Below are 18,746 nucleotides of genomic sequence, written 5' to 3'. Positions count from 1 at the left end.
GCATTAACGCAGCAACCGGTTAAATGCGTAAGAAAACGATGCACAGAGCCGACGCTGCATCAGTCATTAAAGTGTCAACTACCTCCAGCTGCTACTTAAAACCTTCCACTTCGTCAGGGCATCGTCTGTCTTTCGAATGACTGAAATTACCGCGCTTTTTCGAAGTTCCCTCCGCGAGTTACTCTTTCTTGTTACATTGTCAGACAGGTTATTGCTATGGTCTCCTAAAAGACTTTCTAGATGAAGATGTATCTAAGATGACCTCAATTTGAAAGGCTTATGGCTTTGGAATTGGAGTTCAATGAATCTTTAGTAAAATTGGAAAAAGTTAGAAATTTGTAATGTCTATCAAAACCTAACAGTAAATATACTATCATGTACTGGTACTAATACACATATACTAGTCAAATTGTACTGTAATTTTTACTATAAGATACTTGAATAATATATATATATACAAATATTATAAATATTATATATATAAATTCTTAATTTGTAAAACTATATTCTTTATTATTTTACGATACTTCTTTTAACTATCACGTAATTTATATTCCAATAAGGATTAAATTAAACAAATCCTGTAGATCTTTAGTGTGTACTATAAAGCAATCAATTCTGAATTTATAAGATTATACACTTCATTATTTTACATTTCACGCTTTCTTTACCTACCACGTAGTTTATAACATAACAAAGAAATGTAAAGTCTTACAAAACTCTAACGCAACAAAATTCATTCTGACAGTGTAAGTTTGAAGGTCTATTACGTTACACGCCATTCCCTTAGCCCATATCGTATGATAACAATATTATAAAAATATTTATCTACGATATGATCCACGCAATGATCACCATTACATTCTTCATGTTTTTTAAGTAAAATTTCTCAAAGAGATTAAAAATTCGAGCAACGGAGCTTATACTTTGTCCAATGCTGAAAACATCGTTATATCGGTGGACCACCAAGGATCTGCGTAAAAAAGCGATCGGTCGCTGACACGGGGAAACAAAGGAGCGGCGCTTTGTCACCAGATTGATTTCTGGACACCTGGTACACGAGAGTAGAGGGTTTTACGCGCGTTTTAGGGCTCCTTTCTGAGAGCATTACCGTGGCCGTCGACGCGTATACACCTCTGCTCGTGACTTGTTACGAGTTTGCCGGGCCTCTCGACGTGCACGACGAGGATGAGTCGTTTCTCTCTACCGTCCGTGTGCCGATTCGCAGGAGAATAGCCTTTCCTTTCCGCATAGCCAAGGTGCAGCGAGCCATACCTCGCTTCGGCTCTTAGTCTTCTGCGCGTCGAACATCGCGGGAGTTAATACGAATAACTCATTCGACCGAAAAAACGGCCGCGGAACGCATACTGAGAAACGATCCTACCGTATCCTTACCGGCGGTTCTCATGGAATTTTCTACGCCTGTCCTGAAGGATGTCGACGGAAGTCGATACTGTTTCCGAGCTTCTTTCCTTTGATCCCATATCCATTTTTCTTGTGTCCACTAATAAATTTTAACAATAATTTATTTGATTCTGACGAAACGCGAGCCGATTATAATTTTTTCAGCCGCTTCCTCATCTGATCTTCTAACTCGTTCTTCCATACTTTATTCGTATCCTTAACTTGTATTAGATTGTCCAAAATGTTTCTTTCGTTTTATAAGGAAATAATAGATGCACAATGTTTTTTGTTTTATATTAGTTCATTGAATTATGCACGAACATAATAATAGAAATACAAATAGAATCATAATAGAATACAAAATGGATCATACCTAATTCAATAAAATAATATAAAACAGAAATTGTTGTTCATCTATTATCACCTTATGAAACGAAAGAAACTTTTCGGACAACCTAATACTTTTATCTTGATTTGTTGTTCAGTTCGAAAAATTAGATATTAAATAGTCAGCTGTCGGTAATGTTTGGATAATTGGATTTAAGTTGGGATTAATCAGAGTGGATATACGAATTCATAGTTTCTTTTCATCCTCCTTTATATGCTAATGCATTCAAGCGAAAAGACATTGATTGATAGGAAGAGCGACATTTTCTTAATTAAACATGGCTTTCACTCACATTCTGTGTTTAATGTTCCATATTTAACATTTAATCTCTAGCTATCTGGGTTACAGGTGGTTTCGACATAGTCTCGAGGAAACATCTTAAAAATTTCCAATGCTCGATGTAATTTGCAATACAAAGAAAGTTCGAACGCACACCTCTCATTTAGATCTTGAATTATTTTTATAAGATCAGCGAATGGTAAACCAGCCTGATCAATCTTTCCTATGAAAATGTAATCAAAACGATTCGATGCTAACAAAATCACCAAACATCCTACCAATCCAAAGATACTATCAGAAATATTCCAGTTTTATATCGGAAAGAATTAATTTAGCAATTATCCTAACTCTTAACTATCTGGTGATTGATCGAAGAAGTAGCAAAGAGGCTAGAATAATCTATTCCATGGACTTCGGGACGATATTAAATGGCTGTGTTCTTCCTAGAAATAATTGAGCACTCGAGTTGGAACAAGAAAGAGGTCGAAGAGGAGGATCGTCGAACGAAACAGGTTGTAAGTGACTCATGGGAATGGATTATCGATAAAACCGTATTCCTCTTTCGCCGTTGGTGGAGTGCTCCTCAATCAGACGCCTTAATAACAGCATGACTCTCGAAAACGCGGCGATCATCGTCGATAATCGAGAGTAAATGGTGCACGGGGACGTTCGTTTAAGCGGGTTAATTGTTATCAGCGATCTCATTAGCGCGTATAAAGTTGGGGGCGGGGTAACGTTTATACGGAATACGTATAATTATGTAAATGCCTAATTAGAACTGGATGCAATTATGTAAAAGCAAGTGTGTGTTTAATATCTTAATTGAAAAGCAGCTAACCGGCCAAGCTCGTTATGGGGATGGATCAATGAAAGTATCATTATCCTCGTTCGTGCATGCTAATTAGCGAGTTCCAGTTTCGTTTCTGATACTTTAAGATTAGATATACGTACATAGAAGTATACAAATCAAGCGGCGACGGTGAGTAAATCTGCGCTTTGGAAATCCAGGAAATCCGAGAACGAGGAAATGAAGGCCGGACGTGATTGAAGCGGAGGAAATTACGTATTCGAACCCGGAAGTTTCAGTTCAAAAACTATGCCTCTTTCATTTATTTAACTTATTTTTGGAATACTTGTGAGAATAAAATTCGCTTGACTAAAGTTATCTGATTCGAGAAACTCGAAATCAATAATGTGAACTTGTTATTTTACTGGTCTTGATATATTCTTCCAGTTTGAAGTTGAACATTTCTCAACTATTTACTGATTTGGAAGAAATGACGAATGCTATCTAACGAAATGATAATTCCACTTTTGTACTTGTAAACCCTTGAACCAATCTGAGTTTGGTTTTTTATGTGTTTTATGGATATCCTCAAATACTTCTTCTTTTCCTTTCCTTCTTCCAACTGATTTATATTTACAAGTTGACGCTTGTCTTCTGCTTGTTTCGAACAAGTCATTAAAAAGACATTTTTTGAAGAAGTCAGATGCAACATGTTTAACATGATGACTTCCAGTGAGCTGGGTATTATTTACCCCTTTACGAATTATCATGTATTTCAATGCTGTTTTTATACCAAAGAGCAAAAAGAGTTTGCATCGTTCTAAGATGTTTCACGTACAACTCCACCAAGAATTCATACACACCAATTAGAATTCTTATCTCGTTCAAACTCGAGATATCCTTTGAATTCGACTAACCCGATCAATCTACTTTCTCTGCACATCCGAACTTAATCAACCAGCCGATCACCTAACGAACTTCCTCCGTAACAATGCATACATTGGATCAATCGTCCCATCTTCGACGACCATCGTGATCCTCGTTCTTCTCAATACGATGCAGAGAAAAAGAGAGAAAAGAAAGAGAGAAGGGAAGAGGGCTAGTTGCTCACGCGACCCAAGTCGAACCGGAAAAGGAACAAAACTTCGAAGTCTGCGGAGGGTGCACGCTGTGCTGGTTGCACGATGGGTGCACGATGGGTGCCTCTACTGGCTCTATGGCTCGGGAACGGCAACAACAACAACTGACGCGAATTCGATTTCGAAAATCGTCCGGGCCCTTTCATTTTATCTTTGAGCTCCTAAGTCGTAGGTAGTAATTACCGGTGGCCGCTACCTGCCCCGCCGAAATAGACTCGGCCGGAGCACCATTTAATTTTACACCGTAGCACGGACGAATCGTTGCTCCGTGAAACACGTTGCTCGAATCCTTCACCCATGTATTCGCGTATATACGCGCGCGTGTGTACGTTTCAACGACCATATATCTCTCTGTTTTCGCGGAGAGGTCTATACTTAATATCGCTACCCACTCGATCCCATCCGCAGCCGGCTCGATCAGCCACAAATTACCAAAATAATTAAAAACTGTTAGCTCGCGTGGGAAGTCCTCCCGGGTTGTTCCCTTCTTCGACTACCGATCATCGAGCAAGGACGATTTTAATCGGTCCGCTCTTTCAGCCTGCCAGTAGGTGGAGAGAATAGAATAAATTAATCCGGTCGTTTCTTTTAGTTCGTTCCTCCTTTCTCGTTTTCGAGTGAAAGCTCGTACGGTGGATAGGAAGCAGAAGCTGACGGAGGCGTTGTTTCGGCGACGTTGATCGAGTGTGTTGATCGTTTCACGCCTCCTCTCGCTCTTATAGAATACCACTGCCTCTCGCGAGAAATTTAGACTGTAATTCGTGATAGGAACGTGATTTGGCGCAATCGAGATCGGATTGATAGAGTACTGTGCCTATAGAATGACTAATTACGTTTCCGACACGGTAAAATCTTCGAAGTTAGCGAAAATTATAATTAGTTTGAGCAATCAACTCCGTGCTCTGTGCTTTCAGTGAAATGCTGGCAAATAATGCGCGCCATTTTCTACGAATACCAAATACATCGAATATCAAACAGAATGCTAGCGAAATAGATATTTAACGAGTAAACTCTCGGAAGATCAAATATTCTAAGTTCTAAATATTTACAAAATGTTCGAAATTCTTCAAAGGTACCACTACGCGAAACGTTAAAAATCCATCAAATCCAAAGGTTATCTTTAGAAAATGCTCGAAAGATTCTCCAAAAATTTCTCACAAAACACACCGACCAACGTCTTACCCTCTACAGAGGGATTTTTTCTGTTTACCAAATTACCCAGCAGGAATTTCTCCTGTGTACACAGGGCAACCCGACGCAATTTTCTGAACGGTCGTCTTCAGACGCACAGCAGAGCCGGAGGACGCCGATGGATGAAATTTTTACCGGGTCGATCAGCATTTTCTCAGGCGATTTAAGAAATAATCGTTGCGTGGGTGTATCGTGTTCCCCGTGGGAAGAGCCATGGGAACTTGTCGCCGCTACTAAAAACGGCAGGCTGTTATCGATGAGCTTTTGTTGGCCCGGTCAAGGGTGGATGAAACACGATCGGCGAGTAAGCCTGGCGTACGGAGGGGAGAGGATCATCCAGTTTCTTCAACCTGATCCGTCTACCTGGCGGGAATCGAACGCTCGAAACAAGAAGAACAGGTGTGAGTCAAGACACTCGAAGGACTAGAGGCATCCGACGTCGATGCAGACGTTAGTCTCGCTCTATTAACTAATACCCTTGGTATCCCAAACTTTATGCCACGCAGAGGTCTCAATAACAACCTGTTTCCCTCGTTGCTCGCCGGCTGCTGTCTTTCGTTGAGCTTCGGTTCTGTTGGAGATGAATGATGCGACGTTGTTGTGATTTTTCAATGCCGATGTTGTGATCTGCACACTTTGGTTCGTTTGAAAATGTGATATATAGACGACGACGCGTTATGATTTTGTAACGGTGATGTTATACGATTCGTAGATTTATATTATTAATGATTCGATCATGAATTTTTATGAGTTTATGGCAAATCTGAAGGTGCAAAACACACAAAACGTATATAACGTGGAAAAATATAAGGTATAACGTGAAGAGTTTAGTACTCGTCGTAATATTTAGTATTACGTCCATTCTTTGTATGGATTTCGTTTTTGTTAATTATAATATGTTTATCGAGGTATGAATTTCTATAATTATACATGTAATAATACGTGTAATACATGTAAGTTTGAGGTTTCGATATTGCGAATATAAAGGTGTCGAATCGTATAGTTTTATCAGTGTAAATTATTTTACTTTCTTGTACCAACGAAATCGTACAACTGTGTGCCCTGTATTGTTAAAAAATTTAGAATTGTTGAATGTACAGCTTACCGGTACAAAAATTACACCGTTAATTTTCATTGGGTTCTATATTTCTAATAACGGTATCGCGTACTTTGTATTGTATTCTTAGGAAACTACATTATTGTCAAAAAGTACAGAGTCACCACTAGGAAATCGCAACGCTATTGCATCGTTGTGCTTTATATACACATTATGTATTTCTAATAACGGGATCGTGCTTCGCGTACATCGCGATTAGAAATATAAACTTGCCAACGTCACATACGACGTCATTATTGCAAAGTCACAACAACAGCACGTTTTATTATTCGTTTGTATTGAGCCCAAAATGCAACGATTGAACGGTTTCAATATCAACATTTAATGACAATTTCAATCGTATTTTAAATCGTATTTATTGAAAGAAAAAGAAACGTGTAGGTTTCACATACGAAAGTAAAAAATTTCACTAATACGAATATTAATCGACTATGAATTTACAGCAGAGTTCGAAAAAGTAATTTGATTTTGGATCGATTTTCAGTTGGTTTCTATTGATTTAATCAAATTACTAAATTACTGTCTCGTCAATTGATATCTCCAAATGATAACTATCATCTTTGCAAAATTTTCGTTCAATTGGATCCAATCGATTAAAATTAATCATGCGACGAAGTAACGACGATCAAAGTGTCGCAACACTGACAGTGATCAATGCTTCGTAATCAGGTGCAAATTTCGCGTGCAATTTCTTGTCGTTTCTTAGCCTCGTTTTTTCGGCATGCTCAATGGCGAAGACGCGTTGGAACGCGTAAAACAATCGATCGTGTCGCCCAGGGCGTAAATAGGGCTGTTCGTCGAAAAAGACGCGGCGCGCCAAGTCTCTAATCAAGCGACCATAGATCGTTCGGTCGATCATCGACGATTACACGTTGCGTAAGCACGCGTGACAGTGGCTGTGTACGCTGTACGATGTTGGCGAATCGAACGGTGTGACAATAAATTAAATGGATACACGGGCTCGTTGATGGGTGTCAAGCGTTAAGGCGTACACTTAGTCACGATCGACGATAGTCGTGCACGGTGAACATGGAAATGAGCGTCAATGATGCTACGAGATATCGAGAGGTTCGAAGAAAAAGTGGCACAGGCGACTAAATTTATAATAACGTAATAAATATATAAATATCAATTTATAAACAGAGATTCTGAGCAAAATTGAAATCGTAATTGAGGAATCTGTATGTTATTAAATAGCGAAACATATTATTTAAAAATATTTGAAGATTGATATTTAAACTGAATTTTTATGCGCTTGTGGGAAATTGAAAGATACAAAGAAATATATGAAATATCTAAAATAACGTATTTGTTATAACATTTAATAAGCGAAGCAAACTTTTATTTAGGTACTTCTTCTGTAATTACATTCATAAAAATATGAATTTAAATATTTGCAATCTATATTTCATACCTAACAAAATCCTCTAGATAAATACGAATGTCGTGTTTCTTGTATTTATTTCACTTTTAGAAAAATTACACTTGCACCATTTTTTCCACCGAATCCTGCAATTTATTGATATTCGATAGCCAGACTTGTGCATGCTTGACACTTTGTCGAAATTTTTAGTATGACGTATAATCGACAGGATATGAACGACGTTGTTGAAAACAAAGAGAAACTGGAACGCTTCTGCCGTTTGGAGATATTCTGGATCCAAATGGTCTCTTTTGTTCAAGCGTTATTATTCAAGATTTTTGTTCTCGATAAAATGTTTGTAGGAAGTATTAGAGAAAATAGGCATGCTATTCATCGAACGAAAGCTAAAATGTCTCTGGTGAACGAATGACAAGAATCGTGGGCAACAAGAAACGTCACCGGAGCAAGAGCAGGCTTCTTTGTTCAGAGTGCTACCGTGGAAACTGCCTTGGTAATTCGCTGTTTTGTCACTCGTTCCCGTCGACACCCGTGAAATTACCGCGCTTCTGCTCTCAAAGTTGATAAACGACGGCCGAGGTGGAAAGAACAGGCCACGGTGAATGTAACAGCTAGCTAAACATTGTAACTGCGACAGTAGCATTTGTCTTTAATTTGCCTAACATACCGTACCCTTCTCTTTCAATCTTCAATGCGATAAAAAGTTCAGGCGAAGAACTTAACGTTCGACTGTAATTAGTTTCTCTACTGTAGCAGAATAAATATGAATCTGTTACCATTTTGAAAGGAAAGAAAGAAAGTCAAAGAATAAAAATAGGTGTTTCCTTCCTTTTACGTGCCGACAAATAAATTTCCATCGCTCTAAGAATTGTCTGTAAAATTTGTCTTAAATTGAAAGAAGTATATGGAATATCTACAAAAATTCTACTACATCAAAAACAAAAAAAAAAGGAGATTAAAAGATAAAAGAGGGATCTAGAAAGCTCTCGTACGTGTCGACAAATAAAATCCGCGTTCCCCACGAATTGTCTCTGTTTATTCCAAATTACTGCAACAGCCACAAACCTACAATAGCAAAAAAAGAAAAAACAAACAAAGAGATTAAAATCTCAGAAAAGAACCAAAAAATTCTTTCTTTTCACGTGTCGACAAACGAACTGCATCCCACCAAAAATTGTCCCTGTTTATCACAAATTGCTCGAAAGCTGCCCCCTTCCTATCCATTCTGTTCCCCGAACTCGTAAACCCCTGGCTACCTTCCCGTCAGTCTGTTCTCTTTATTCGTTCGGCCACCGCGTCGTGGACGACTGAAGAACAGCCAGGGAAGAAGGACTCGCAGGCACGCACCTGTACGCCACAGTACACAACAGGGTAGAAACGCACGGGGCTAAGAAGAGAGCACACAGGATCACGGCGTGTAACACCGCCACGAGACGGTATTATCTGTCTATCTGGACGAGCATCCGGCGAGTCCAGCCTCAGGGCAGATTTTTATAGGAGGTTCGCGTGACCGCCAGCTAAACGCTTCGCTTTAACCCGCCCAGCATTGCCTCGGCGGCGGTTTACCTGTCTCTGTTTCTCCCTGTTTTCACCTTCTTCCCGGCATTACCTCTTCTCGTCACTCTCTTTCTCTTCACACTCGACTTTACTCGACACTACACAACTCGTCGACTCGTATATATCGTTTCTTTTTCCATCTACTCTTCTAGCGTTCGCGTGGGTCAGATTCTCCGCCTCTCGCTTCCTCGCGATCGCTTAACTCGCTCGTCTTTCAGTCACTGAACACGCCTGTCGTTCGGTAGTCGACGAGAATAAATTTATCCCCCGCTTAGAGCCGATTTTTTTTATATATGTTCCACGAGCAACGCGTGTATTTGCATTTTCCTTATCCGGAATAGGGATCGATTCGACGCTTTTCTCAACGGTACTTCTGCGACTCGGCATTCGTGTTACCTATTCGTCCTTGCGTTTCCACCTGTTCCACGTTCTCGCCGCGTTTATCTTTCCCGTCACGCTATTCACCCTTCTTACTTTTCCAATTCACGACCATAGGGTACATGCGTTATCTGGCTGGCTGCATCCCGCTGCAACTTCCTGCGAGCAACAAGACAGCGCTCTCGCTCGTTGATAATTGGCCGCGGCGATAGCGGCGCAAGAAGAGGAACAAGAACGCAGTCGGGCGCCCGTACGGCCAGAGGGAACGTGTATACGTCGCGAGAGAGAGATCGGTTCCCAGGGTAAAAGCGGAAGCGACGCGCTAATGCGCTAAACGGGTCGTCGTCGAACGCCGCGGGGCATACGCGCGTCTTTTTCTCAACCCTTTCGCGTGGGACGGCTCCGATCATCCGCTCGTTGCTTTCGCAACTTCTGGGTCTAACAACTTTAATGTGCACTTGCCTTTTTTTCTTTTTTAAAATAGCTCGCTTGTGATTTACGCAGTATTATCTTTTTCTTTTTTTTTTCTTACAATAGCTTGTTCATATTACGTCCACGTGATTTACGGAGTATTATCTTGGAATATTTCTTTTCTTCGTCGTTTTTCCGTGTTTTTTGGATGATTATAGCACACGATAAAGGTGTGTTATTACTGTTATTAATTTCTAGCCGCGGGCTGACGACTCGGTTCTATTTGTTTCGTACGAAGTCGAGAAGTGGATGTTCTTCCAGGAGGCTAGATCCAGGCTATTTGACAGGGTGTTTCGAATGAGCCGAGTACATTAGTTGGACGATGATTAATTGTGTTGCAGGTTTTCCCCCGTTCGGTTTGTTTCGTTTGGGAAAGATCGAGAGACGAGATTTCTCGGACGGTAGTTGAGACGTTAACTTTTGCGTAAAAACCCGTTCGAGGCGCGATTTGCACGCGCTTGCTCCAGCTAATTTTCCCTGACAGGGTTATTGAGTTCATTCGAATGAGTTTCATCCGCTGGCGTTGATTAATTACGGTCCGTGTTTCTTTAGGATCCTCGGCTTCCTTCGTAACGACTATGAATGTCAATGTTTGCGGAAAAAAATTCCTCCACGTGTACCGTTCGCTCGCGTTATTTATTCAATATGATTGTCAAACACATCAGACGATGCTGTCCCTTATAATGTCCACTAAAAACCGTTCCATTAATGCGTTTCTCCAATTCTACTTTGCTCTACGCATACATTACTTTCTGACTCACAAATGGATTCGAAAACACCAATTTACTCCTACGTGTCTCTGAAATCCACGACCATGATCTAACTTTCAAATTCACCATCCACCCTAGTAAAGAATTTCAATTTTTCGACAAACGTAGAATAAAAGAAGATACATAACTAAGGAGGAAAATAGAAGATCGAAGAGGACGAACCGAATCAAATACGCTTAGAAAGCACGACTTGCAACCCATATATATTCCTCTACATACTTCTACGTATCTCCAAAGTTCAAGATCGAGGTCGTCTCTTAAATCTACCACCGAGTCTAAGGAAAACATGCTTATTAAATCTCAAAAGGAATAAATGTAAATAAAGAATACAAAATAAAATGGAACAGGATAAAAGATTGTTGAGGTGGAATCGAGAGAAAAAGGTCTTGTGTCTCTCGGTAGCTCTTGCCAAAGTATCGATATATCACACAAAGCAAGGTGAAAAGCGATCGTGACCGTCGTGATTTTCCTCACGATGGAATTTGATGGAACGTCTCGATGGAATTCGACGCTCGTCGACGAACGTCGGCCAGCCCATTAAGCTCGAAATTGCACGGGATGCTTGTAGCAATTATCGTAAACCCCCGTTATGGAGGTTGGTACGAGAGATCGATCTGTGTCTGGACGTGGAATCGCGCACGCGAAATCCGACTCACTCGTACACGGCGGGGATTTTTCTCGGACCGACTCGATTATAATTCATCGTCTCCACCGTCGGCGCGTCTTAATTATCCGGCTTGGACGTGCTCGAAGGATGGATCGAGAGTCGGCTCTCTGGAAGAAAAAGCACACAGGAGAGAGAGCTGGCTTGAGATCGGTCACGCCTGTGCACAGTCCTCCGCAGACGAACGATCCCCTCCGACTCGTGGTGCATGGATTCCTAAATGTATTTTTCCAATCCTGGCTATGTGTGAGATTGCAGATACCCTTGGATACTCGAGGATTTTTTGAGCTTGTCATTAATCGGTAAGAATGAACAGAAGAAATCTTCACGAGCGGATTATTTTGCCTAGAAAATGAACTAACAATCACCATTGCAGGTGAATTCTTTTTCTTTAGAAGTTTCTATTTGAATTCTCGGAACATGGAGAATTTTTAAAGCTTCTAATTATTCTTAGAGAATATTTCTTGACAAACTTTATACGTATACATATGTCTTGTAATAACAAATACATGTTGAAGCAAATTCCATTATAAAAGAATTGAAATTGTAACCCGCATTCTACGATTACCCTTCACCCTCTAAATTCAACCTTCCGCCAGCAAATTTTCCGTCCCCCAAACAAATAATTGGCAAATAATTACATACGCAAGGCAAAATCCCCATTTCATAAGAAATATCATAAAGATAATGAACACATATAGTGTTCCCTCTATATGTTTACACCTTCCGTTCCATCAAGTCTACCGTGATATTAAACGTTAGAAATGATCCGTGGTCGAAAAGTGACAGGGCGTTCTTCATGGGGACTAAGGTATCGGTTTCTTGGAATACTTTCGGCGAAGTTTTTTCGGATGGCAGCCACCGTGCGTTATAACGGTAATTCCAGCTCGGACTGTAATTGAAAGAGAACAGCAACGGCGCTTAATTGCGCTAGGTCGAAATCATCGAGGGAACGACGCGGCCTGGCTCCAGCTTCCCGCGCACCACTTCTTCGAAAGTCATTTGGTAAGGGCCTCCCCCTCCATAACTCGTGGCCATTGTGTCCAACTTTTCGCTCCCGAGCTCCAATTACCCCCAAGTTCGGGGTTGCTTCGCCTCGAACGTCTCGAGTTGTACGGAGGCTGTGTTTAGCCGTCAACGAGATTGCGCTTCGCGAGCCTCTTTGGCAGCTTCTGTTGCGGATGCTTTTCGTGAACGAGACTTTTCGAGATCTGGCAATCGTTTGGCTATCCATGTTTTCAGTCGAGTGGTACCGATACATTTTTTAGAGTGCTCTTTGGAATAAGTTACGGTTCGTCTTCAATTTATTGGCTTGTTGTTTATGCAGCTTAGATCGAGTGCAAAGAGCTTCGCTAAGTGATGCATTTAGAGTATATATATGCCACATTTTCAGAGAATTCCGAAGAATTTATGGATCGTTCTTAACTTGTTTATAGGGCTTGCATCGAGTACAAAAAACCTTGTTAGACCTCGTGATGCATCTCGAATATATATGATTTTTTTTCGGGGTATACTGAAGAATAATTCATGGTTTGTCTTTAACTTGTTATTTATGGAGCCTGCAGTATGAAGAGTTTTCTCGGATCCTGTGACGTGAATAGTAATTGAAAGATTATTCTATATATCGCGCAAACAGCTCTACGATATAATGGAATAATATGTTTCGTGAAATCGTGCAGAACAATTGGTCAAGTTTGTCTTTACGATAGTTAATAGGAAACTTTTGGTTCTTCAACTACTGTCTTTACATCACATGGGACGATGAAAATATTTAACAGAATTTTTGCCGATAATAGAAATGTATTTAAAATAGAAGTTGATTATCATTTCCTAAAACATTTATTGAACCGTCTTGTATATGCTTTCAATCTAATATGCCTTTCGCTATAAATAACATAATACACCCTGAACTGATACCAACGGTTCAGAATTCGATAAAAAATTCTATCACCAACAGCTTCGATAATTCGAATAACTCTGCCATCATTTCAATCTGTGAACGACATCATCCCTTCTCAGCTGGAGAAGCCGCGCGTTCTCGGCGGAGGAGGCACGCCGTGTCCCGGCCACACTTCCTGAACACACAACGCGTGCACGAGAGCGTGTAATAACCGCGCAGGAAGATACAAATAAGACGGCCCCATTACACTGATGCAACGTGTTATACATTTTTCGACGGGACATCGCGGCGCGGACAATAGCACGATACACGGAGCCGGCTCTGCAATAATGCCAACGCGTCGAGCAAAGAAACGACAAAGATACCGAGGCGAAGCCAGATGATAAGTGTGGGTGACGAGGCAACATCGGTGGTAAAAAAGGCCGCGGTTACACCGTAACTATGTATACGCTTGATGAGAACGAGCAGAAGGATGCGGCGCGTGTTCTCCTATTCTCGTGCAATGACACACAACCGGGAAGAAACCAGCAGAGAGAAGAGACAGTGGAAAGGCCGGGAAAAACTTTGAGCAGGACAAGAATCGCGTTTTGACGCACAGTCTTCAAGAATAGCCGTGTGACTGAGAAAAAGCCGTGATTTTGATCATTTTCTATTATTTAAATTTCTATGTTCTTTGGGATTCTTAATTACTATGTTATTTGGCTGTGAAATTGGTTAAAGTAGGGTAATGTTTACATAGAAGTCGGGAATCTTCGTCGTCTCAAAGAATATTATTTAATGGTCGTGTTTTGTAGTTTCGGTCGTGTAGTGACGTTATTTTTTCTTGCAAAAGGTAATATTTAAAACGAATTGTTCTATTCATTACAGATACTATATTTGAAGACTGATTTGAGTTCTGAATAGTAGACGTACTCAAAAGTAGATTTTTAAACGCATTGTAGTTTGGTTTTTTAAATAAAACCATCTGGATCGTTACGAAGATGATCATAGCTACGTAGAATCCAGAATTATCTGGTTAGAAGTTTAGCGCTTTTATATAGATTCTCCTGGTTAAGCGTAATTTATGGTGGAAAAACGCGAGCGGAAGAGCCGATCACGTCAACAATGGAACAGTTTGGTAACTATGTAGTCCTGGGAAAGCGAGAGTATGTACATTAGATGGTAATGTATGTGGATGTTTCTCGTGGCTTATTATTATCAGGAATTATTATGAATTTAGAAGATTATACCGTATGTAGAATGCTAATGATACGCGATTGTTTCGACTGAATTACAATTATCAATCGTTAAAAATTTGGAAGAGTATGCGATAGAAATGAGATAGATCGAGGTCACATAAGGACGAGGTATATTCACGAGCTGTGAAACGTAATCTGATAGTAAACAATATAACGTGGAAACTGTTTCGTTAATTGTCGTGTTACGAAATGTATACAAATTTTTTTCTATAAGTTTCACTTATAAAAAATTACAGCGATTAACAGATTCAATAAAAAGACGAAGAAAATATGAAAAAGCATTAGAACAACGAAACTGTTGGAGGAAATGGAACAGAAAAGAATACCTGTGGTTATCAGAACGAAGATTGAAAATAAGGAAAAAGGAGTATGGGAAGGAGAGAAGAAACGACGAATAGAATACATATGGTACGTCCAGTCGTCCGACTGTCTTTACGCGTTCATCGAATTAGCGTCTAAGATAAGTTAATAAACCTCGTCCCAATGATTCATCGCCGAGCCGGCCGCTACTTATCTAATCGTTCCACTTTGCGACAGTTTGCGCTTCGTTCACCCTGATGCATGTAATTAATATGTAATCGTTTCTTTTCTTTTTATTTTTCTCTCCCTTTTTTTTGTATCTTACACCGATACATCAAGCTCGATTCATGGCTATGGTTGCCGGTAATTACGGCTTATCTAGCCCCGCGACCTTATCGTTCAGCATCAGCGAGTAATTGCCCCGTCTCCCGTGGTTTGATTATCGGGTATCCAGTTCGACTTTTTTCCAAATGCGAAGCAATTTGATGGGGAGATTGCATCGGGTGTCTCAAGTATAAGCGCACGCCTTGTCCAACACGTACGACGTGCTGTTCCTCCGGTTTAATAATAACTTTAGATGCTGTGCCTGTATTCTAAATAGCTACAGGTTATCCATAAATAATCGTACTTAACCCATTCGTTTAACAACCACAAACATCTGTCTATAATATCTATTTTATCTATTAGATACACGATAAATAATCGACTCATATCAGCTCCAAATATTTTGCCGCCATTTCTCTGTCTATCAGACACGTGATAAATGATCGATTTATACGAGCATGTTTGACTATTGTTCGCAAATAGCATAAATTATGTTTATCTCTTAATGAGATTAATATTCTATTTTTTTTTCATATACCATAAGGAGAATCAATTTCTTTTTATAGAAAAAGAAAGAAACACTCGAAGAAACGAATTTGTTCGAATTAAAATCGCTACAAAGTAAATTAATCTCTACAAAGTAGCGAAAAATTCACGAGATTCCCGAGCGAAAGCGATGGAGGCAGGTTTACGAGAAGAACAAGACGGTACTCGTCGGCTCCATTAAACGCCTGACAGGATACATGTCCGTATGAGTCGAATACGGAAGAGAATCCGCGGTCCGTTGTCGCGAATAGGGCAGATAAAGCGTACACGTTACCTGTATGAGGTGGGCAAGGAACAGGACGTAGGCGGCAGCCGCCCTCATGTCTTTCCTCGAGGAATCCCTCGACTACCGCATCACCATTCCCCGTGGGTCACCTGCGTTCTTCTTCAGCCACTCCTAACGATTTGAAATCGAATAGATCTGTCGTTCCTCGTCAGTGCTGCTGAATATATCCGACGTTATTCCACGGATCGATCGGTTCAGAAAACACTGTTCACACCGTACATACGACCGACCGGTTTATAGACCCTGCCGTTCGTCGATCACACTTCACTTCTCCGATACTTATTAATATTATTTCCGGTCCGCGAGCACACACCGAATACCAGAGCCACTGTTGTCGATATATCTCGAATCTCACGGTTCTCCACTTCGTAGATACATCGGTCGTTGTACAAAAAATATGATATTCCCTCGAGACACTTTTCAAACACTCATTCAACACTGTTTTAGGAATTATCGTTTGGAAACTGAAATTTCTCTATGAAAATCCGAAAACGCACAAGGTTCGAGGTAATATAGAGTTTCGATTACTTTTCTCATGGATCTTCTCGGATATTGTTAGAGGGAAGAGGTACAAGGATCGCTCGTAGCAAAGAGAACGACTATGCTTTCCAACGAGGACGTATGGATCCAGGATACGGGACGAGCTCGGAGATGTTTACGTGCACTCTCGCGTCGCGACAGGTACCTTTCCCTCGTACGGTTGCCTTTGATCGTGCGATATCGGTAGATCGTTACGATCCTCTTCGTTTTCCCTCCTTTCTCTTCTCGTAGCCTTCTTCTTGCTCGGCCGTTTCACCTCGGTCCCCGGTAATTAATCGTGTCGAGTCGCGTCGTTGTGTGCACGTGACGTACACTCGACAACACCAGGCGTCTGTTCCTGGATCTTTCACGAATTCTCCACGACCCACTTCCACGAGTACTCGAATTGTTTTCCAAAAGACGTGCGTGAATAACACGTGATCGAGACGATGCGCTCGTTCCCGTTCCCACCTGTTCTCCGACGCTGTCTAAACCGTTCACGGAGCACGTGCTCAGTGATACCGGGAGAAATTTACGCGAGATTCAGACTTCGTCTGAACTCGTTGGACGCTGTCCTAATTTCGGAATCGCCTCGCACTTCGATTGAAAAACCACTATACAAGCCAGGTAGTTGGGCGTCTTTTTATTATCTAACTTACACGTAAAGTCGAGCTCGAAGGATAAATCGAATATCAGATTCAATGCGATTGTAATTCGTACGGAGGACGGATACACTTGCGTGTATCGGGAATTTGAAGTCCGACGTTAACCTCCACGGCTAATTATTTTTCATGTAATCCATCAACGAAACATTCACCGAATTCACTGGACTCCACCAAAAACACGCGTTCCAGTTATGTTGTGTTTAGCATCCACGCTCGAGAACTTGTTCCACCAAAAGGGGGTGATTTCGCCCTTAGCTGTCGATGCGATGTAACCACGCGATGGTCTTGATAAACACGCGCGTCGTCGAACTGTCGCGGTCGTCTCTCGTCGCGAGATATCGGCGTGTCTCTCGACCGAAGGAACAGGTGTGTGGACGGTGGCACACGCGCGCCTACCTCGTGCACGTACGCGCACCTTTCCACGGTTCTGCAGATGTGTAGGTGGGCCAGGCGTGCGTGCACGGCCACGTAAAACGTATCCGTGTAAATATGTATAAGGCTTGGAGTCGCGTGTACGTGTGCTTGTATGCGTGTTACGGCTGTGTCGTGCACGCTGGAGCACGGAAACGCAGCACCTCCGCGGGGTACACGAGACGGTCGCTCCGGGGATACTGAGTCGGAGCCGCAGGCCGGCCTGCGGGCCTCCCCCCTCCCCCTCGCTCCGGCCACACTCTCGTTCGCTCTCTCTCCCTACCCTTCGTCTCCGTTGCACTCAAGCCACCTGTCTCCTTCGCTCTTTCTCTTTCTGCCGTGAGAGAGAGAATCCCCTACCCCCGTGAAGCCTCCCCTTCCCGCCACCATTCTCCTCCACCTCCACCATCGGGAGCATCGATGACTCCCACCACCATCACCGGAGGGGCCGCTCTTCACCCCGACCCTATGGATCCAAGACCTAAGCATCTCTCTCTCTCTCTCTCCTCTCTTTCGCGTCGTTACCTCTCTTTGTACACGCTTTGCGCGCTTGGCCTCTCTCGTATGTCCAGCGCGGCAAGCTCGTCCCGCGCGTTGTATATACGAACCGTCGTGGATACGCTCGTGGTGCACGCACGTACGCTGATCTAGTCTCCCTCCCCCCCATGGATGCTTGGTGCAACACGTTCGTACGTAAGTATACGATTGTGTAAGGAGAATTGGCCGAGACCACGCTGACTCGTGTGTTGGTATTACATAGCGTATGTATGTATGTAAGTGTGTAGACGGCCAGAGACTTTGGATTTCTATCTCTGTCAGGTTAAAGAGGGATCTCTTCTCTCGCAATACCTTTCTAGAAGGCATTACATGATCGTACACTTGCTGCCCTGGACGGTGGATGCTGGATCCTGGTGCACACGCTGGATAACCGCGACGATCCGCTCGCGTATATCTTAAGATCGGTTTCATCGCGACCGTTCGTAAACGCCGTTTGTGTATTCTCACCTCGTTGAACGCGAGAGGAGATCGAG

At 41.8% G+C, this 18,746-nt stretch overlaps 1 protein-coding gene across 1 annotated transcript in view; it reads right to left on the bottom strand.

Moving 5' to 3' along the window:
• LOC117236661 (protein jagged-1) overlaps positions 1–17,905 on the bottom strand; it is a 56,231-nt gene extending 38,326 nt beyond the window's left edge. The window contains exon 1 of the mRNA XM_033499795.1: positions 16,109–17,905. Within this exon, the coding sequence (XP_033355686.1) occupies positions 16,109–16,156 (48 nt within the window). The 5' untranslated portion in view covers positions 16,157–17,905. The remainder of the gene's footprint in view (positions 1–16,108) is intronic.
• Between the last annotated feature and the right edge of the window lie 841 nt (positions 17,906–18,746).

The sequence above is a fragment of the Bombus vosnesenskii genome, unplaced genomic scaffold (genome assembly GCF_011952255.1).
Source record: "Bombus vosnesenskii isolate JDL3184/JDL3185 unplaced genomic scaffold, Bvos_JDL3184-5_v1.1 scf7180000013351, whole genome shotgun sequence".
In the NCBI taxonomy this organism is placed as follows: domain Eukaryota; kingdom Metazoa; phylum Arthropoda; class Insecta; order Hymenoptera; family Apidae; genus Bombus; species Bombus vosnesenskii.
Note: the sequence above shows the minus strand (reverse complement) of the source record. Positions and strands in the feature narration are given on the sequence as shown.